The following is a 22,759-nucleotide window of genomic DNA, read 5'->3' as shown; positions in this document are numbered from 1 at the left end:
ACAATACAAATATGTGCCTCGCTACCCCTTCTATTAGTAGGTGAGGACACCGCAAGATTGAACCCATTACAAAGCACCTCTCCTAGTGAAGATACATCAATCTAGTCGGCCAAACCAAATGAATAGATCAGAGAGAAATACAAAGCTAGAATAATCATGCATAATAAGGTTCAGAAAAGACTCAATTACTTTAAATGAATAATCTGATCATAAACCCACAATTCATCGGATCCCAACAAACACACTGCAAAAGAAGATTACATCAGATAGAACTCCAAGAAGATTGAGGAGAACATGGTATTGAAGATCAAAGAGAGAGATGAAGCCATCTCACTACTAGCTATGGACATGTAGGTCTGTGGTGAACTACTCACACATGATCGAAAGGGAGCAATGTAGAAGCCCTCTGTAGGAATTAGGTATGTCTACCAGAGGGGGGTGAATGGGAGTTTTAAAATTTCTTCCGAAATCTCAAAACTCTTGGAACGCAGCAGCGGAACAAATGAAAAACAAACTACAGCAAGCTAAAAACTAAGTACCGAATGAAAACTAAACATGCATCAAGACAAGACACACAATGGAAAACATGTCCAATATAAACACGGGTAGAAGATACAAACAGTGTTGCTCGCCAGTTTGTCCTTCTGCACAAGGATTACGTCTGGTTGGAGGGTTTGTGACTTAACATAGAAGATAAACTCTCTTCACCCTATTCTCCTAGACAATTGGTTTGTCAACCAATGCCAATTACTCGTGGTAGATACTTGAAGGCGATCTCCGAACCTTTACAAACTTCTTCGAGAACGACAATCACTCTTGGTCTCTCAAGAAATTGACAACTAACCGTCTAGAGAGTATCGGCTCTAGGGGTTTTCTCTCGGTGGATTTTAAAATCAAATCGCTCAGAGAGTGGGTGTCTCAACAATCTTCTCAAAATCAAACGGAGCGGCAACTGGGCAAAGCCGACACGGGGTGGCTATTTATAGCCGCAGCCTTCCCGGATGGCAAATGACCATTTTGGACACGAGGTCCAGCCAATGGCCAACCGATACGTTTGCAATGGTCGAATTTTGGAGCAATGGTAACATTACTTGAGGAACAAGTAATGCTAACTCCTCGGTCTGAGACAGATCTCCTGAAGTGAAGAAGATCACAGTCTCTTGTTGGCAAGTATTTGTTCGGAACACAAAGAGATTTCTTTCATAACTTTCATAGGATTTGGGTTTAGCATCAGAGAATCAAAGTTTTGAATGCTACACCCCTCTTAATATTACGGTGGTCCTATGACTCAATGAAAGGAAGAAGAACTACGAAATGAACGCTACGTCTTCACTTTGTATTCAATCTCCTTCGAACGCAATCAATATCCTCGGAAAGGCACCAAACCAATTCCTTCACTTTAGCAATTTTTAGGGGGTCACTGTTGTTAACATCATCTTCGGTCATAACCTTTGCTTCAACACAGGGAGATTATCTTCATCATTTGCATCAAACTCCTCGTGATCTCAGGGACCTGTTACTCTGAGTGCACTAGCAAACACATAAGTCTCATAATGTTTATGTCAACAAACTCCAAAACATAAGGGGCCTATCATTGCACCAACAATCTCCCCCTTTTTGGACGGTTGTTGACAAAAAAGATAATCATCAAAGTGAAGATAGATAAGTGAAAAGTAAAGCAAACAAGAGTAAACAAGCGTTACTTGGCTCGATGGTGAAATATACTCCCCCTAGATGTATGCAGGGTTAAAGATATAAAATGATATTTTTCTTGCAGTTCATTGAAGTATAGAGAGGAGATTTCAATCATTCGAGATAATGATTCGCACTAATGATATATAATCCATGGAGAGTGTAGTGTAATCATTCATAACTTCTGATAATAAGTCCACCTGTGAAAAATTCTTCGAGAGAAATAGTGTAGGAGGCGGGGTTATTAACATTACATCACATAAGTTTTTACATCGGAGCATAAATTGTCTTTAAGGCATAGGTTTAAATCACATAGGAAACCAAACCAATGGAACTAAAAAAGGCAAATCTATCAGAACTCGATGTAATTATCCCCCTTTTGTCAACTAGTGTCAAAAAGGTGATGAATAACATGAGTGAAGAAATGGTGAATTTGATTCAATCTGAGGCGTCGCCGGAAGAACTATCTAAAGATGTTTTCGATTCTGAAGTGACTGGAAGATCTTCATCGGCAGCAGCAACGGATTTCCCTTCAGGTAGCTTGATGCTGAGATGAGGAAGGCACATTTGGATTAGCTTCTTGAGTCAGACGTTACAGTACATTTCCTTCAGCTGTTTTTTGTCGTTGGTGAGGTAGCATCAGATTCTTCAAGCAGCTTGCGAAGATTAATACATAGCAAATTAGTAGTTGGATCTCGAGCAGGAAGAGGAGGAGTACTACAAGGTTGGTAATCTTCAAGTGTGAGGCCTTTGTCAATATATGCATATAGCTCTTTGAGATCTGCATCCTTGAGTTGCTTCTTGGAGAAGAACTTCCAAAGTAATTTCCAGAGCCTTTTCTTGTTCTCAGCTGCTATCAGATGTGTGATTCTTGTTCAATTGTTAATGGCATTAATCTCGGCAGCAAGGTGCTCTTTTTCTTGTCGATCTTCAGCAATATGCTTGAGAAGGAGCTGTTGCATGTGCATACTTACTTCCAGTTGCGATGGAGGTTGATGAGTAATCATGGTCGCATTTTGGCAGACGTGGCCCATCAATTCTGTTGTGATAATCATGATGGCTTGATTTAGGCACTTTTCCCGAAGATATTTCTTGCATGACTTGCAAGGTGTCTCGTACCAGAGGAATGAAGCTTTTGTGACATGCCTTTGCCAAATATACGATCTTCATGGAATAATCAATCACCTTCTGAATCCATGGAGCATAGACCTTGAGGGTTTTCGGATATTCAGTGGAATTCTTCAATATGTTGAGAAACATATCCTCAGTATCAAACACAAATCCTTCAGAGATGGCGTAGATGTATTTCAAAGAACATTTGACATTATGTCATCGGTATTCATTCCAGCCATAGGGCAAATTGTATAGGTGTGCATATGATATAGAGTTTGATTCTCAAACATCAAGCGCTCTGGCTTGGGAGGACCATTGTAGTCACGAATCATTTCCTTGTCCATTGTGCACCGAAACATATCATCTGAAATAGCATCGATGTTGTGCACACAAATTTTTGTTTTGCCGTGCTCAAAGCGAGGAAAATGAAAGTGTGAGACAAAATCCCCAGCGTAACACTTGATGCATTTGCCTTCAGTCATCCATTCCGTGATCCATTTTGAATTGTCAGATGCATCACCAGTGATATATAAGGTTGCATAGAACTGCAAAATAATTTCTTGATTCCAAGGATGTTCGAATGAAAACACGTTGGTGAGACAGTAAGCTTCTACAGCTTGCAGCAGCTGATCAAAACTACTCTTCATAGCTGCTATGTCTGGGAATTCATGAGGAAAAAATTTCTTGCTACCATAAAGAATCCGCCAATAATAAATGGCATGTTCCTAAGTCCAGAAACGAGGTGATTCATATGTGAGTGGCCCATTGTAGGGACTTAGAATTGTGGGTGTGTGTTCCAGTTGAATAACGGTCCTTTGACCCCAGCACCAATCTTGAACAGAGGCAATTCTTCTCGAGGATATGGTTACTTGAGTTCATCCTCGACTGAACTCACTTCATCACCATATACCATGGAGTCAGTGTGATGAGAAGAAACTTATTTGTGACATGACGGTCCATCATCTGAGATTCTTGTTGCTATGTTGACTGAAATTTGTAGTTGAGGAGGAGCAGATTCTTTAACATGTTGCTCAAAGGTTGAATCAGCCATGGGAATCTGTTGAGGTTGTTCATCAGGAGTTGGCTGTTGAGCAGAAAGAGGAACCGAAACATTTTGTTCTTCGCGTTTAGGAGAAGCTTGAGGTATTGACTGAGGAATTGCATGTTCTAGTGAAACATTTGGCTGGGATAGAATTCCATCATGAATAGGAGGGGCTTGATGCTCGGATTGAGGAATTTCACCTTCTTCAGATACATGAGGCTGGGAAGAATTTGTTTCATGAACAGGGGAGGCTATAGGCACTGGTTCAGTTGGCCTTGGCATTGTTGGAGCATCTGAGACTTGAACATTAACTAGCGATGGAATTACTGGCTCCGGTGAGTTTTCTTTCGTGGGAGGAGGAGCATTCTTCCTCGCAATTTTCTTTATCTTCTTGTGTTTCTCCTGAGCAGATAGATCAACATGCCTTTGACAAGATCATTATAGCTAGTGGCTTGAGCTTGATAATCAAGGCAGATCTTGCGCACAATGTTATCCAGATCTGAATGGAATCCCAATCTTCTATTTCTAAGGATAGTTAATGCTCGATTGACATCCATGTATGAGTCTTCAAGTTGTTTGATGACAAACTTGGAAGTTGTAGCTTTCATTCGGTTGTCAACCTCCTTAAGTTGGGCAATGAGGGAGTTGATCTCAACAGAATCTTCTCTCATATCTTGAATAAGAGCAGAAGCTTAAGTCACGACTTCAGCATGGATCGACAAAGATGCCACTTATCCATCGAATAAGTTGTCCACAAATTTGTCAAGCTGCTCCATGATGATCACTTGATTGAAATAATGAGTAGCATTAGATTCGTCATCTGCCTGTGCAATTGGTGCAGATTGCACTAGAATTTGCTCGGTTGGAGGCATAGAAGCCAATGGTTGTTTCCATGTTGGAGCAAATTGAGCAGCTTTTTCTTTTACAACATCAGCTCATGGAGCACTTTGCTCGGCAGAAGGAGCAGTGATTTTCTTCACCTTTGGCATTGGAATATTCTCTCCTGGCTTAGTTGTGCTTACTGGGGCATCAACAACCAGATCATGCATGTTTATTGCCTCAAGATGAGGGGTTGTATCCATGTGATCCACCATAGTGACAGTGGTACGAGGATTTTTTCTCTTCAAGGTGATATTCTTCGGAGGTGCTATTGGGACGACACTAGCTCAAAGATCAGGCAATGTTGTGGAGGTGGTGATGTTTACTTGCTTGGAAAGACAGGCTTGAACTTTTTCCCTTGTGAGTGGAGGATCATCTTGATTAGATGGATCGCTTTCATCATTTCTGTCAACTGGTTTAGCTGGCCTTCTCTTTGGCATGCTCTTTTTCTTGAAAGCAGCAAAGCTAGGATCATGTTTGCGCTTTGAATGCCCTTCTGATTTTCCTTTCACTTTTTTCTTCTCAACCTCATCTTTGAGTAGTCAACGATTTTATTCTTCGCGAGCTCATTCTTTATCGGCCTTCTTTGCTCTCTTTTCAGCATTCTTCTGGCACTTAGACAGCTCATCAAGATAGGATGCAGGAGTCTTAAGAGATGACTCATTAGCATCAGGAGGTGGCAGAGGTCTCTCTTGGGGATCACTTGCTCAAAGGATTCCAATTTCACGATAGTCACCCCAAGGAGAATGGAAGGCAAAGTTCTTCACAAACCAAGAATGAATCATTTTATAGTTGAACCACTTGCGTACCGAGTGACGTCGAATCTTCTATAGCCGCCTTCTCTTTCCTATAGTTGTTTCTCCTAGAACGGTGTTGTAGTTCGCATGAGAGATATACTAAGCTGAATTTGTGAAAGGTTGCCTGTCACCTTTCCTTTTCCTCGGAGCATCTTCTTCTTGCTCATTAGGATTTTGTTCAGATCTCTTTCTTTTGCTGGTTGATGGGCCTACCATTGGGCCCATGGCATTTGGAGCCTTTGACTCATCTGTTGTGCCCAAGACTGCCTCTTCATCATCAGCCATACTCAGTGGTCGAGCAGAATCTTCAACAGATTATATATGCCTGTGAATGAAAATAGGTTCAAGGGAAAATGGAGACAGGGTTACAAATGCTCATAGCAAATATTTTTTTCAAACAAAAACGTTTTGAGGAAGAATTAGATGCAGACTTTGAGAAATGTTTCGAATGAAAGAAATCTATAGAACGAGGTAGTAGATTCAAAGAATATACTAGTCAGTGTACTAAGCATTCCATTTGTGTGAGACATATCACAAACCCTAGATCTGAAATATACCGGATGCGAGGAACAACTACAAACCATATCCACACAAGTTACCTAAGCAGTAAGATCTAAGACTGTGGTAAAATCGAAGAATAATAACCATGGATGAACTCGAACGAGAAGGACGTAGGCTCGAGTTTGAACTGCATGTACCCTAGCCTGATGGCGTGCAGCAGCTACAGTGGAGCGGGGAGGGAGATGTCCCATGGCGGCGAGGAAAGACTCAAGTGACCACTTTCGGGCAATTAAGCAGCGAAGGGGTCGTCGGCATCGAGCTCAAGGTGGAGCATTGCGACGAGGGTTTCAGAGGGGACGGTTGTGAGGAGAAAGAAAAGTGAACTGGAAGAAGTGGGCGGTGTGGTTTTTATATGCGAATGGAAATAACCGCACTCGGTAAATCTGATCGAATGGCCTCTATTTGGAGACCATTGCAATTCAACAGACGGGATTGGATGGTAGTTGATGGATTGCACGTGGCAACCGTCATAAAAGCTCATGGTCCTGACTTGGGCGGGAAATCCCAAATTTTGGACAGCTTTCGACAAAATAGATTAATGTTCGGACCAAATCTTAATCGTGGTCAAGCACACCAGATAAAGTTTCGTTCCAGATGAAATTTGAGCATTTGTAACAGAATAGCATAGACTAGAAGAGATAAAGCAGAGCGAAAACAGGTTCCTAGGCATTTCACTCAGACAGATAAACACAAACACCCGAGCAAATAGCTATGAGAGAAATGCATTCGGACAACACAAAAAATTTCGATCGAAAAGAAACTCAACTAAATAAAATTGTGGTGGTGTGACCCACTGTATAAGAACTGTATGACCCCGAGCGTCGCACAATTATTGTGGCACTCGATTAGTCTAGTTCTTCGTTAATGTATTCATTCTAAGAAAGAAAATTTCATTTGTCGAAGATTTCAAACTCTTCGAGTGTTATGCACCCATTCCTTCTAGGATGTGTAAGTGTTAGCACGGGTGTCGAGTCCAGCTTACTGCATGTTTGCGAAGTCTAGGATACTTAGCTCACACCGTAACACACATAGTCTTTCCTCATTGAGAGGTTGGTGAAAATATCAGCGAGATTTTCTTCGGTCTTGACATGATTGATGACAATATCCTCTCGAGCAACATGGTCGTGAATGAAATGGTGTCTAATGGCAATATGCTTCCTGCGAGAATGCTCCACAGGATTGTGTGCAATTTTGATGGTACTCTCATTATCACAATATAGAGGTATATTCTTGACCTTGATGCCATAATCCTTCAGAGTCTGCTTCATCCACAATAACTAAGTGCAACAAGCGCCAGCAGCAATATATTCGGCCTTAGCCGTAGACAGAGATACACAATTCTGCTTCCTTGACGACCAACACACAAATGATCTACCCAGGAAATGTCATGTCCCCGAAGTCAACCAAGTCACCAGCCCAATCTGAGTCTGAATATCCAACAAGATCAAATTGTGCTCCCTTAGGATACCATAAACCTAAGGTGGGGGTGTGAGCCAAATATCTCAAAATGCGCTTAACCGCTTGGTGATGTGATTCTTTCGGTGCAGCTTGATAGAGGGCACACATGCAAACACTCAACATAATGTCATATCTGGATGCACATAGGTAAAGAAGAGAACCAACCACCGAACGGTAAGCTTTCTGATCATAATCCTTACCATACACATCTGCATCCAACTTACCATTCGTGGGCATGGGTGTCTTATAGCCTTTCATTTTGGAATCTTGCTTTTTGAACTTCTTTAGGCATTCTTTCAGATATTTCTCCTGAGATATGAAAAATCCATTTGCCTGTTGACGAATTTGTAGTCCGAAAAGAACTTTAGTTCACCCATCATAGACATTTGATAATTATCGGACATCATTTTCCTGAATTCTAAGCTGCAAGCATTTTTAGTATAGACAAAGATAATATCATCCACATATATTTGACACATGAATAGATCATTATCAACAACACGAGTGAAAAGTGTGGGATCAGTGGATCCTGGCTTAAACCCTTTGTCGAGCAAAAACCTCTTCAAAGTGTCATACCAAGCTTGAGGGGCTTGCTTCAGCCCATATAAAGCTTTCTTCAGCCTGAAAACTTTGTTACGAAACTCAGGGGGTGTTCAAAGCCAGGTGGTTGTCTAACATAAACTTCCTCATCAATTTCACCATTGAGGAAAGCACTTTTCACATCCATTTGATAAGGCAAGATATCATTGTAATTTGCATAAACAAGAAGAATACGGATTGCCTCAAGGCGGGGCAACAGTAGCATATGTTTCACCAAAATCAATACCTTCTACCTGCGTGTACCCTTGAGAAACAAGACGAGCTTTGTTTCTAACCACAATGCCATTTTCATCTTTCTTACTGCGGAAAATCCATTTCGTGCCAATGATATTGTGCTTCTTAAGATTCGGTTTGTCAACCAATTCCTGCACATCATTTAGTTCAAATTGCACCAACTCCTCTTGCATGGCATTCATCCAATCTGGATCATTCATGGCTTCTTCATACTTGGTAGGTTCTGCCAATGAAACAAAGGAAAAAGTGCCACAGTAGTTAGCCAAACGAGTGCGTGAACGAGTTGTGGGTCGATAACCTGGATTCTCGAGTTCATTGAGAAACAATGAAGGATCAACTCGATTATCCATTCGAGGATGAGCATTTACTTCATGATGATCATTGTCATTTTCATTAGCATCAGCATTTGTATCATCATTCTGTTTGGGATTGCCATTTTGATCGGCATTTGGAATTTGATTACCATTTGCATTCGGAGTGGCATTTGCTTCGGCAGTGGCTTGACAAGTTTTACTTCGAGTCATAGGAGCATCATTGCCGGAAGACTCGGGTGCATTTTCTTCAACTGGATTGACGCTCCCAATGGCCATTTGCCGAATAGCATCAGAAATCGATGGTTCATCTATCACATTTGGCAGGTGCTCCTTTTGGGAGCCGTTAGATTCATCAAACCGCACATTTACCGTTTCCATAACTTTCATGTGGTGAGAGTTTAGACCCGATAGGTATGCGAGTTTGAGCCATAACCAAGAAGAAAACCTTCATGTGCCATAGGTGCAAACTTGGAAGAATGATTCATATCAAGAATATAAGAAGGTGCACCAAAAACACGTAGATAAGAAACATTTGGTTTCTTGCCAGTGATAAGCTCATATGAAGTTTTCTTAAGGAACTTGTGAAGATAAACATGATTGATAACATGACAAGCAGTGTTAATAGCATCAGCCCAGAAGCGAATGGGAGTTTTATACTCACTGAGCATTGTTCTCTTCATTTCGATGAGAGTTCTATTCTTTCTTTCAACAACTCCATTCTGTTGGGGAGTGTATGCGGCTGAGAAATCATGATTAATACCATTTTCGTCGAGAAATTCATCGATGTGAGTATTTTTAACTCAGTTCCATTGTCACTTATGACATGCTTAATTTGCACATCATATTCATTCTGGTCCTTCTTGGTGAAGCTTTTTAATATATCTTGGGTGCAGGTTTTGTCTTCGAGAAAGAATACCCAAGTGTATCAAGAGAAATCATTAACAATAACCATACCATACTGACTGCCACCAAAACTTGCATAATTTTGAGGACCGAATAAATCCATATGAAGAATTTCTAGAGGTCATGTAGTGGTCATAACAGTCTTTGATGAATGATGCTTCTTGGCTAATTTGCCAGCCTCACATGCAGCACAGATGATTCTTGTCGAATTTTACATCAGGAATGCCACGAAGATTATTTTCTTCACCAGGGTTTGCAAATTCGTCACCTGCATGACAAAGTCTTCAGTGCCACAGCCAACCTTTGGTTGCTTTTGCGAGCAAACAAGTTTGGACTAAGGGACCCTTAGAAAAATCCACAATATAAAGATCACCTTTTCTAATTCCCTCAAAGACAAAGGAATTGTCAGAGGCCATGAAGACAATGCATTTGGATGTGAAAAATAGAACTAGCATGCCTAACTCACATAGCTTGCCAACTGACATGAGATTGAATCCAAGAGATTGAACAAGTAAAACATCATCGATGGACTTGTCTTTGGATATAGCAATTTTAACTAACCCAATTACCTTTCCTTTGTTGTTGTCACCAAACGTGATATACTTTAGAGGATAAGTAGTTAAGTTGGGGTCGACAAACAATGACTTGTCTCCGGTAATATGACTAGTGCATCCACTATCCATTATCCATTTGGTACACCCAGAAGCATAGTCCTGCAGAAGAATTAGGCTTTCTTAACCACCCACATCATTGTAGGTAGCTTCAAAACAGTAAAGTGAGCAGGATATGATTTCTTTCGGTAAACATAGTTGTTGCTCTATGAAGTGTGAGAATAGTTGAAAGAATAAGCACTGAAATTCTTTCCAGATGAATGAGCATAGTGATTGTATGAGGTATGCATATACTTATTTTGTCGAACCCTTTATGCCTGCATGGTTAGTCGAGCAGTAATAGGCAACGCATAAACAATTTTCTTAGGCACCCAAATTGCTTTCTTTGGGGGCCATTTTTGCGGTTTGGTCCAATATAGCGAGCGATAGCCTCACCATGCTGATTCTTGAACAACTTATAGTTATCCAGAGAATCATCATTAGGATATTCAGTTATGGGAGAGTTATATCCCGAAGTAATGATGGATCGAGCTTTTTGCTCTTTGCAGGTACCCACACAATACGAGGATATTGATGAGGTTCCCAGTATGAACCGTTTTCATTCAGTTTCCTTTTGAAATGATACCTTCTTTCCTGGGATTTTTGTGAAGAATAGATTTCTTCAAAACGTCACAAAGGGTTTGGTGCCCATTGAGAGATTTGAACATTCTTGTCTGAAGAAGATCCTTCAACCTAGCATTTTCATCAGAAACAGAACCATTTTCCTCGACTGAGGGGTTATCATTCATAGATGATTCAGCATTGGTTCATTCAAGACATCTTAAGCAAGGTGGACCAAACACTTCAGGCTTCTCCTTAAGTTGTTGGGTGAGAAGAGAATTTTCCCTGATCAAATCCTCATGAGCCTCTCTTAGTGCCTCGAGTTCCTATTTCCTTTTCAGGTAATCATAGGTCAATCTTTCATGGTCTGTTGAGAGAAATTCGTGAAGATTTGACAGTTCTTCCATTTGTGACTAGAGAGTAGCATACTCTTCGGTCAACGAATGATTTTCTCCATCTCCTCAGCCAACAACCCTTCAGATTTCTTGAGGGTTTTATCAATTTTCTCCAGAGAGTTTTGTTGAATATTGGCAATTTTGATCAACTTAGCATGTTCATCCTCATCGGAAGAATATTGATCACTAGAGTGAACCTTGTGATGTTTGGAGGATACCTTTTCTTTTGAGGCCTTGGCCATGAAACAATAGGCAGGAGTTTCATTGTCGCCTGACGTGTTCATGAAGAAGTTTGACGTAGGGGACGAAGCATATGCTATGCCAGCCATGCCAGAGTCGGAATCCTCATCGGATTCTTCATCTTCTTCGGAGTCTGACAATTCTTCTTCATTAGAATCCATTTCCTTGCTGATGTATGACTTGGCCTTACGACAGTTACTCTTGCGGGTTGAGGAGGACTTGGAGGGATTCCTTGAGGAAGATCTTGATGAAGATTTTGAGGTGGATCTGTCCTTCTTCTTGAAGAACTTCTTTGTTTTCTTCTCATCGTGGGAGTCATAGTTCGTGCTCTTTCTTTTGCCTCGATAGTTGCCTGAATCATATCTTCCACTTGCATGGGTTTCAGCTTCCTAGAGAGGGCAGTCTGAAATGAAATGTCCTGGCTTTTTGCAATTGAAGCAGGTGTATTCTCCAATAGGTTTTGATGAAGATTTTCAACCACCAGAGTTTCTTGAACCTTTCTTCTGGAACCGACTCTTCCTGTGAAGGCGCTAGAATCTTTTCATGATCAACGCCAGATCCTTGCCGAGCCTTTCTAGGTCATCAGAATCTTCTTCGGCATTTCCATCGGATGATGGGTCTGCCACAGCCTTGAGAGCGTGAGTTTTGCGTTGACTTGAGCCATAAAGATCTCTTTTCGTTTCTTCTTGTTCCTTATGAGTGTTTAGTCTTTCCATGATATCAGCAGAGTCGAGGGATTTGAAATCAGGGCGTTCACGAATCATCAAGACAAGAGTGTCAAATGAACTGTCGAGAGATCGAAGCAGTTTCTTCACAACTTCATGGTCAGTGATGTCTTTGGCGCCGAGACCTTGAAGCTCATTTGCAATGTCACTGAGGCGGTTGAAGGTTTGCTAACAGCTTTCATTTCCAATGCGCTTGAAACGGTTGAATTTTGCTCGGAGAGTATCAATTTGAGCTTCTTTCTGAGTTGAAACTCCTTTGTTGATCTTCTCGAGGACATCCCACAAATCCTTTGTAGTTTCACACTGATGATAACAAAGAAATTGCGCTCGAGAGAGATGGCCAGCAATTTCATCTTTGGCTTGAGCATCCATCTTAATGAGTTTCTTCTCTTCGTCAGTGCGGGCTTGAGGTATTGCAATAGTGAACCCCAACTGCACCACATTCCACATGTCATCATCTATCGCTCGAAGACAGATCTTCATCTTCTCCTTCCAGAAGGGATAGTCCGTCCCATAAAAGATGGGGATCTTGAGATGCGACTTGTAGCTCACTGAAGACATACTTAAACTCTGAGGTGGTTAGAGCAAAATGAGCAGAGTCAAGGAGTACCTTGCTCTGGTACCAATTGTAGGAATGAAGTATGTCTACTAGAGGGGGGTGAATGGGAGTTCTAAAATTTCTTAGGAAATCTCAAACTCTTGGAACCCAACAGTGGAACGAATGAAAAACATACTACAACAAGCTAAAAACTAAGTACCGAATGAAAACTAAACATGCATCGAGACAAGACACACAAAGGAAAACATGTCGAATATAAACACGGGTAGAAGATACAAATAGTGGTGCCTGATGGCGGCAAGATATTTGTTCAACCAGTTCGTCCTTCTGCACAAGGACTACGTCTGGTTGGAGGGGTTGTGACTTAACATGGAAGATAAACTCTCTTCACCCTATTCTCCTCGACAATTGGTTCGTTAACCAATGTCGATTACTCATGGTAGATACTTGAAGGCGATCTCCGAACTTTATAGACTTCTTCTTCGAGAACCATAATCACTCTTGGTCTCTGAAGAAATTGACACCTAACCGTCTAGAGAGTTTGCAGCTCTCAAGAGTAATAGGCGGAGCGTACTGGACTTAGATTCGAGTGATGCTAACCACTATCTAATTCTTCGACTCTAGGGGTTTTCTCTTAGTGGATTTTAAACTCAAATCGCTCAAGGAGTGGGTTCCTCAACAATCTTCCTAGAATGAAACGGAGCAGCCACCGGACAAAGCCGACGCGGGGTGACCGTTTATAGCCGCAGCCTTCCTGGATGGGAAATGACCATTTTGGACACGAAGTCCAGCCAATGGCCAACCGATATGTTTGCAACGGTCGGATTTTGGAGCAACGATAACATTACTTGTGGAACAAGTAATGCTAACTCGTCGGTCTAAGACAAATATCTCGCAGCAAAGAGGATCACAGTCTCTTGCTGGCAAGTATTTGCTCAGAACACAAAGAGATTTCTCTCACAACTTTCATAGGATTTGGGTTTAGCATCAGAGAATCAAAGTTTCGAACACTACACCCCTCTTAATAGTACGATGGTCCTATGACTCAATGAAAAGAATAACAACTATGAAATGAACGCTACGTCTTCACTTCGTTTTTAATCTCCTTCGGACGCAGACAATATCCTCGGACAGGCACTAAACCAATTGCTTCACTTTAGCATTTTTTTAGGGGTCACTATTGTTAACATCATCTTCGGTGATAACCTTCGCTGCAACACAGGGAGATTATCTTCGTCGTCTGCATCAAACTCCTCATGATCTCAAGGGCATGTTAGTCTGTGTGTATTAGCAAACACATAAGTCTCATACTGTTTATGTCAACAAACTCTAAAACATAAGGGGCCTATCATTGCACCAACACCCTCCGTGATCAATTCCCCCTTCGATAGAGTACCAGAAAAGGCCTCCAGATGGGATCGCGGAAAAACAAAAGCTTGTGGCGCGAAAAAAGTGTTTTGGGTGGCTCTGTGTTGGTTTGGGAATATGTGTGAATTTATAGGCTTAAAAATAGGTCAACCGGAGCTACGTGGGGCCCACAAGCTCAGGGGGCGCGCCTACCCCCTGAGCGTGCTCTGTGAGCTCGTGGCTCTCCCATAGGTCTTCTGGCCTCCTACCGAACCTTCTAGGGTCTCTTTTGGTCAAGAAAAATCATCATAAAGTTTCATCGTGTTTGGACTTCGTTTGGTACTGTTTTTTTTAAAGCAAAAAACAGGAACTGGCACTGGGCATTGGGTTAATAGGTTAGTCCCAAAAAATAATATAAAATAGCATAAAATGCATATAAAGCATCCAAGATTGATAATATAATAGCATGAAACAATAAAAAAAATTATATATATGAAGACGTATCAAGTATCCTTATGCAGATGTTGCCAAGAGGGTGCCGACCTAAAAATATTAAGCAAGAGCTTAAAGACTTGGATTGAAGCTCTTTCTATCTTAAAGGAAGATATTGCAGATGCCAATGCCCTGATTGAAATGTTGGATGCCATTGAAAATTTCAGACCTCTAACACTTATGGAATCTGATCTTTGGAGAGATATCCAAATTTAATTGGACAAATTATTATAGTAGCAAAAGGCTTATTGGCAACAAAGAGGGAAAATTAAATGGGTTACTCTAGGAAGTGAAAATTCTCAATGTTTCCATGCTATGGCCATAATGCAACATAGGCATAATTATATTAGTTCTTTAACTGGGTCTGACGGGGCTGAGGTTACAAATTATGCTGCCACGACATCACTCTTACATGAATCTTTTGAAGATAGATTGGGCAAATCAGAAATTCAAAACACTACATCGTCCCTCGAGAGTTGCTTGATCTTCTGCCAGTTTACAATGATCTTTCCATTTCGGAAGATCCCTTTACTTCGAGGAGATTGATGCCATCATCAAGGACCTCCCATCCAACAAATCACCAGGACCTGATGGCTTCAATACAGACTTCATCGGGAAATACTAGCCAATCATCAAAGAAGATTTTTATGATCTTTGTCATCAATTCTATAGAGGGGAAGTTTGTTTGCAAAATATTAACAACTCTTTCATCACCCTCGTCCAAAAGAAAAATGGTGTCTCGTGTGCTAATGATTATAGACCAATTTCTTTGCTCAGTTGCACTATCAATTACTCACCAAGCTTCTTGCTAATAGATTACAATCCATCGTCCTGGACTTAATTCATGTCAACCAATATGTCTTCATCAAAATTAGATGTACTCAAGATTGCATTACATGGGCTTATGACTATTTATGTCAATGCCATAGGAGCAAACAACCTACAATGGTGTTAAAGCTAGATTTTGAAAATGCTTTTGATAAGATGGAACATGGTATGATTATGGATATTTTGAAAAACAAAGGTTTTGGAATGAGATGGTGCTATTGAGCACTAAGACTTCTGTTGTTCTCCGAAATGGGGTCCCTAGTAATTATTTCAAATGCAGAAGAGGTGTAAGGCAGGGAGACCTTCTCTCCCCCTTCCTCTTTGTGTTAGCAGCTGATTTCCTACATACCATCTTAAATAATGCCATGCAGAGAGGAGTCATCAAGCCCCCAATCCATTCTTGTCCTGATTTCCCTATCTTAGAATATACTGATGATACTTCGAAAATCATGCAAGCATGTCAAGAAGTTACAACAACTTCAGCAGTTGATGAATCTTTTCTCTCAAGCCTCCAAAATCAATGTTGACTGTGCACGCAATGTTGGCTGGTTTATTTCACTGTGGAAAACATGTTGCCAACTCAAACACAAGATTTTTTGGGGGGGCTTCTTGCAAACATCTTAAACATGAGAGCTCTTTTACAACGCAAGAATTTTTTAATACAGGACTATACTTGTCATTGTGCAATTTGCAGGTTCTAGAAACAAGGGGTCGCCTTTTCTTTCTTTGCTAATTTGCACAATGATGTTGGTCATACATTTGTCCTACATGGGGACCTACCAGATTGGGCCTACAAGAGGAGATTAATCATCTGCAGCAGCTGCTGCTAAATGTCCCTTTTTCATTGGAGATTATCAACTTGGTTGCTTGGGCCATCTGGACCACTCGGAATAACTTTCTATTCAAACACACCATTCCTAGCTTATACATTGCATGAGAAAATTCGAAGAAGAAATTCAGTGGATCACATTCAGAGCAGAGGAAAGATTATAGTGGCTTAGAGCTTTCAGATGACTAGCTCTTTCTTGTATAGTTTTTGTTTGCTGTTGTATTCTTTCATTTTCCTTTCTAGCCTAGATTTTTGTATAGCTCCTTTTGTTTTTCTTTCTGTACAATACTATGTCCTAGCTCTTTCTTGTATAGTTTTTGTTTGCTGTATTCTTTTCTTCTCCTTTATAGCCTAGCTTTTTGTATAGCTCCTTTTGTTTTTTTCTTTCTTTCTGTACAATAACTCTGTACTGTTTATTTGAAAATTAATAAAAATACGTAGCAGAGTCCAGCTGTTCCCTTAAAAAAAGTGACGTGACTAGCCGCCTACACGGCGCATGCATGCCACAAGCTTGGCTAGCTTGGAACCATGTCCGAACACTTTTGTTGGACGGTGGCCGGCCGGCTGCGCGCTTTGGTGCCGACAGTGATCGCCATTACACCGCGCTGCTAAGTTCGTTTGTTGATTCTTTGCGGCTAATTAATCGGCGGTCATGAGGTCCATGGGGGAGGAGGGGTTCGCGCACTGAGCGGGTAGTTCGGTTTGATCATCCAAAAATCAAAGCAAACCAGGAAAAACCAAAAAGTAAAATAAACCAGCCAACGTTGCGTGCACAGTCAGCATTGAAACAAGAAAAACATAAATGAGGTAATTTGTGGCGCAAGTTTGCTTAAATTGGGTCAAATGTGAAGAAAAAAAACTGCTATACGGGGTAATTGTTATCACAAACGTAAAACTATGGGGTAAAGAATGTAATTCACTCTTCTTAAAACCACTCAGTGCAGCAAAAAGATCAAATTGTATACGTTCTAGCATTTGAGAGACCAAAAAGTTATAGTATTAGAGTATAGTGACCATACTTCAACTTTGGCAGTACTTGAGGACTAAGAAGAAAAACAAAACCCTTTTCATTTGAATAATATGAACCTCATTGGCGCATTGATAGCCACACGTTCGCAGCCAGGAAAAGCGCGTGAACAAGGAGGAAAAGGGATGCCGTGATACTGCCAACTCGCCACATTTTCCTTTTCTTTCCGAACGTAGCAACATGCTTCACATGCTAACTCGCCGCTACAAGCGCACCACGAGCCTCCGTATTTGATCTCCTCTGTTGCCTATCAGTCCGCTTCCTGCTACGCCACAGTAGGCGAATAGGCGTGCCCGGGAATCCGGCGTCAGACCGGAGCTGCTTGTGCATGTACCGCCGATACGGCTCAGGGAAGAGTTTTGCGTCATTAACGAAGAGAACAAACGTTGGTGGACGAACAGCAGCCTGCAGGAGAAAAACAAAATTCCTTTGGCTCTGAAGAATGAAAATGCTGCAAGGTAGTTTGTAGATAGAACTGTACAGACTGAAAGAAGTGAGGATCATCTCTTCCCAAATAGGTCACCTGTGTTGTGTAATAAACACGGCCTCTTTTGCCACCTCTTGTTCGTGGTGGTGCTTTGAATGCTACAGCTTCTCTAACCACTTGGTTAAGAATAGAGGTGCCAAGTCTTCTAGACCTTTCCTTTTCAACCAAAGAAGCAGCAGAAATGATCCTGACAACAAATCCATACAGCATATATTAGAGAATGTCAATACAGGACAATATTCTATATGCAGTGCTGGTGTCTAGAACAGAAGTAGCAGGAGGATACTAATACTGGCATAGACGACTCATCAAGGTGGGAAAGTGGGAACCCAGCAAATTTTGCATGTCCAGTAAGCACAGAAAACTTTGGCAAACATAAGTTCATAGAGGAAACACATGTTTCATATGTCAGTTAGCAAGAAAGTTACAGTAACCATGACCCAGTCACCCACTACACCAGCCCTTGGCATTACAGATCTAGTCTATAAGATTCTTGTTGTAGGGACTTTGATGTAACAAAATATGGAAATGATGTTCTAGAAGAAGAAAATTGGAAATGGTTGGCCTTGGCCGCTGCAGGCAGAGCACATAAATTAATCGTTGCAGAGGTATAACCCAAAAGGGTGAAATGTACACACTAAAGCCTGTACGGGGGTATATACAGCTAATATTTGAACGAACAACGAAGTATCAAAGACTGAGATTCTAAAACTAAGATTAGGGTTTTACTTTTCAACGCTGTTCCCATTTATCGCAGAACAGTAAACAATAGGTGCCCAGTCAAGTACACGAAGCTTCTCTCTTACATCCTGTTCATAATGTGTAGTACTCTCATTGTTCTTGTTTGGGATTGTGTCCCATTTGTTCACAACAATGACACATGCCTTTCCCTCTTTCTCAATCCTTTCTGCAATTTTATAATCCTTGATACCGCAAAAAAAAAATCACGGTGTTAGAATAAACTATATATCTACATGAAATGTTTGTGTGCACATGTGAATGGATTGTTGAGATAAATACCTGCTCCGAGACGCAGGCCATCGCTTCAATAACAAGGGCAACTACATCAGATCGACGAATTGCACTAAATGCACGTTTTACTGAAAGTGTTTCAGTTGTGCTGCCAGCAGAAGCAACTGCTGCTCTCCGTCGGATGCCAGCCGTATCGATGAGTTTGTATTTCTGCGGCATTTGAAATATCAGCATACCAGTGTTGGCTGTGTACTGCACTAATGAAGCAGCTCTGGTGCTTAAATGCTCAAGAGTCTTATGAACAAACCTGCCCATCCACTGTGGTTAACTCAGTATCAATGGCATCACGGGTGGTACCACTAACTGGGCTCACAATAGTTCTATCTTCTCCAACCAAAGCATTTAGAATGCTACTTTTCCCAACATTTGGTCTTCCAACAATAGAAATAGCAGGAACGCGGTTTTCGTCTTCTTCAACATCATCCAATCCTTCTAGTCCCTGTAATGCCTCGACTTCATATCAAAAAGAACTTCGTGAATGTGCCCAATCATTAAGAGAGATGAGTATCATCATGCATGCATGTAAGGCCAAACATTATCTGAACAAATATTACCTCGAACTTTTTCAGTTCCGAACAGACCATATCCAGGAGCTCTCCAGTTCCAGTGCCGGTGATAGCAGATATTGGTAAAGGTGTAAACCTAACAGGAATAGAGGAAAGATGAGCCAAGTAGCAAATAAATATAAATACGGCCGACTGCATAGCTAAAGAAAAAAAAACATCAAACTTTATGGTAAGAGTGTAACCAGACTTGGAAGACAATTGATTCTGGCATAAGTTATTGATATTAAATTCTGATACTTTATGCTGTTAAGGCCTATATACAATTTAAACAAGACTAGTACGGTATGTTGTTTGTCTCTTTTATTATAGCAGCACAATCACAAGTTCTCATTAGTCGCTATTGTCCAAAATATAACCTAAAATATCATTCCAACATTGTGTAATCTTTTTGAAATGCAAATGAACTGAATCAATGTAATCACCGTGTGGGTATAGTGTAAGTTGTGCTTTTATAGGCTCACCCTAATGACCAAAATTCTAATGCTTGCATTTGCCCTTTCCGTGGCGATTCACACTTGTTTACAGCCAGTATGATGCACTTGTGTGAGAAGTTGCGACGTAACCAATCAGCAATTTCTATATCAGCTGCCACAAGACCAGCCTGGAGGAATTTGAGACCATCATGTTAGTGAAAACAAGCTTTGGAAGTTTATAGTAACAATGGGTAACTCAAAACTGATAGAATACTATCACTGGCAAGTTATGCATCTTTTGTCAAGAAGAATCTTCTCAGGAACATGAATCAAGAAAAGGCACCAGGGAAACAAAACTTGAGTCGTTAGGAGGTAAATATTGAGCTGTTCATATTAGAATAAACCGAGCTAGTACGATTAGAAGATCGAATTACAAAAGTAACAGATAAAATAGTTGCTGAAAATATAATCGCCTAAACCTGCCTGACCATCCACAAGGAAAAGAAGGACAGCTGCTTCTTCAACGGCAGCAACAGCTTGCTTCTCAATCATAGATGGCATCCTAGCAATAGCAGCTTCTCGAGAGGCCATTGGAATCCCATCCATACCAACAGTAGTTGTGATTGCAAGTTCTTCCATTACACCTGCTTGAGACTTCGATAGAGTAATCACACCCCCAGTATCAATAACCATAAACTCTTGATCACCCCAATAAGATCGTCCATACAAACGATCCCTTGTTACACCAGGTTCATCAACAACGATAGCCCTATTGCCCTGTTAGGTATCAGAACACAATACATATCAATTTTTGCATTCGGATCAGACATATAGTGGTGTACATTGCAGAAACAAACTATGTAAGTAAGTGGAATACCCCGACAAGCCGATTGAATAGTGCAGATTTACCCACATTAGGTCTACCAATAACAGCCACCTTTGGAAGCTTACTGTCTGGGATCTGAGTCATGAATTGAACGGTAAATTGGTTAACTTTGTTTTCCACAATCCACATTACAACAGTGTCTTCATTAGCATGTCAATTAGACGACTCATTATTAGAACATGAAGATACACCGACATGTTTAGATGTTGATGTCTTATCCCTCATGGTTCTTCTTTTCTCCCGAACATCACCATCTGAAAAATGTCGACATGTAGTCTATGAACCAAGTGAAGTGAATGAAGCTTTTAGAGGAAAAAAACCAGCACATGGCAATGGATACCCATTACCCACGTATCCTGCGGGTAAAAACCCTATTAGGGTAAGGACATGGGACAAAAAGTTACCCATGGGTATATAAATAGGGAAATCTTGAACCCATTGGGTAGAGCGGGTATGGGTATGGGATTATATAACCCATACCCATATACCCATGTACCCATATGAAATCTATATGAACTCAAAATTATCTCTACACTTTGTCATGAATTTGTGATCTCAAAATGTATGACTATGTGATGATGTTTTGATGTGTTGTTGTTTACAAGAAAGTGATGTTGTTTATAAGTGTGTGTTGTTGTTTATAGATTATAATTATGTTGTTGTTTATGACTATGAGTTGTTCAAACTGATGCTTCGCAAACATGGGTAATTTTACCCACGGGTACCCATCTACCCTGTCGGGTAATGGGCATGAGAAAGAATTGTACCCATTGGCGGGTATGGGTAAGGGTGATGGGTATGCTCAGAGAGGATGGGTAAGGGTATGGGGTGGCTCCACCCGTACCCAAACCCTACGGGTGCCATCCCTACACCTCAGTATATTCTTCTTGAAAAACACAATATTTATAGTTAACAATGTTATTTTGTTGCAACACTTGAAACTAAAGGCTAAACTGTCTATAATTGTCTTGCTAGTTACCAACATCTACTAGTTGACTAGGGTCCATAGGCAATCATAATATTCACTAATTGCTATGACCAAAAAAGAACCGAAGTTAAAGGTGCCACACAGTTGAACCACGCCTTCAAATTTCTAAATACAGGAAACCTTAACACCACCCATATAGCCACCAATTGACACAAAATTCCTCGTCGGGTTGCTCTACAGCATTAGGTGTTCAGAGCCAACACTCCGACCACACTGTATTGTATAATTGTAACAAGGGTATGTTGGGCATTGTTACCGGAGGCTTCAAAGTTCTCACTATAAATGCCAAGGGAATGAATGACGAAGCAAAAGTGAAAAGACGTCCAGTAATTTGCCTGACCAGAGGCAGCATACAAACGGCGACCACGACCACACCGCACGAGACATGTGGAGATCAAATGATAAATATGCCCACTCACCGACGCGTAGCTCCCGGTCGAGCCGCGCGGCGAGGTCGGCGGCGGCGCGCCGCGCCTCTTCCTCCATCGCCTCCACGTCCAACTCCTCTTCTTCCTCCTCGTCGCTGTAATACTCATCATCCTCCACCCCTTCTTCTTCCTCCTCTCCATTTTCATAGGCGGGTTGTTGGGCGGCAGCGGTCCGGAGCCCGCGACCGGGCGCGGGAGGAGCGAAGGAGAGAAGCAGCGGGCGAGGGGCAGCAGCCCTGGAGACGAGGGGCAGCAGGCGTGGAGTGTTCGGGGTTTTGGAGGCGGGGTGCAGGATAGGCGGACGCGAGGAGGAAGAAGTGGAGGGCATGGCCATGGCGCGCCGTAGAGCGCGAGGCCGGGGGCAGCGGGAGACGAAAGGGGATAAGGCTGGTCGTGGGAAAAACTTAGGCCAATTCTCACCGACCCAATAAGGCCAGGAGTAACGGCACCGAAAAGTAAAATTGCGCGGTTCCATGACATGATATAGCGTCGTATCTTCAGCCGTCTGTTGCGTTTTCAAGATTGATGCGAGAGATTCGTGTATAAGCTTAGAACGATTCACTTTTCTTATACATATAAAATACCACTGACGGTTTTGACATATACATTTTGTTGTATCTGACGCACGCAACTAGATCCCAACCTATTGACTCAAAGCGAGGATGAAAATATCTCCATGACGCGGTTTCTATTCCTTCTTCCTCGCTCTTCTC

At 41.5% G+C, this 22,759-nt stretch overlaps 1 protein-coding gene across 1 annotated transcript; it reads right to left on the bottom strand.

Moving 5' to 3' along the window:
- Window positions 1-17,158: 17,158 nt before the first annotated feature.
- Window positions 17,159-22,472, bottom strand: LOC123091234 (GTPase Der). The gene is made up of 11 exons (XM_044512682.1): window positions 22,038-22,472; window positions 20,826-20,884; window positions 20,622-20,705; window positions 20,228-20,521; window positions 19,793-19,932; window positions 19,320-19,407; window positions 19,013-19,204; window positions 18,754-18,915; window positions 18,463-18,656; window positions 17,770-17,920; window positions 17,159-17,651 (listed from the first exon to the last, which is right to left on the bottom strand). The coding sequence occupies exons 1-11, from the start codon at window positions 22,378-22,380 to the stop codon at window positions 17,439-17,441; spliced, it is 1,920 nt and encodes a 639-aa protein (XP_044368617.1). The 5' UTR covers window positions 22,381-22,472; the 3' UTR covers window positions 17,159-17,438.
- Window positions 22,473-22,759: the final 287 nt, after the last annotated feature.

This window comes from Triticum aestivum, chromosome 4B, assembly GCF_018294505.1.
Source record: "Triticum aestivum cultivar Chinese Spring chromosome 4B, IWGSC CS RefSeq v2.1, whole genome shotgun sequence".
Taxonomy (NCBI): Eukaryota; Viridiplantae; Streptophyta; class Magnoliopsida; order Poales; family Poaceae; genus Triticum; species Triticum aestivum.
This window is presented reverse-complemented; position numbering and strand designations above follow the sequence as displayed.

What these genes read in the sequence shown, in the direction of transcription:
- LOC123091234 (XM_044512682.1), bottom strand. Translation starts at nt 22,380, where the DNA reads ATGGCCATGCCCTCCACTTCTTCCTCCTCGCGTCCGCCTATCCTGCAC. An exon ending in AGACATCAACATCTAAACAT is followed by an intron (nt 20,706 to 20,825) that starts GTCGGTGTATCT and finishes TTCATGACTCAG; the next exon opens with ATCCCAGACAGTAAGCTTCC. An exon ending in TGGCCTGCGTCTCGGAGCAG is followed by an intron (nt 18,657 to 18,753) that starts GTATTTATCTCA and finishes TGCGGTATCAAG; the next exon opens with GATTATAAAATTGCAGAAAG.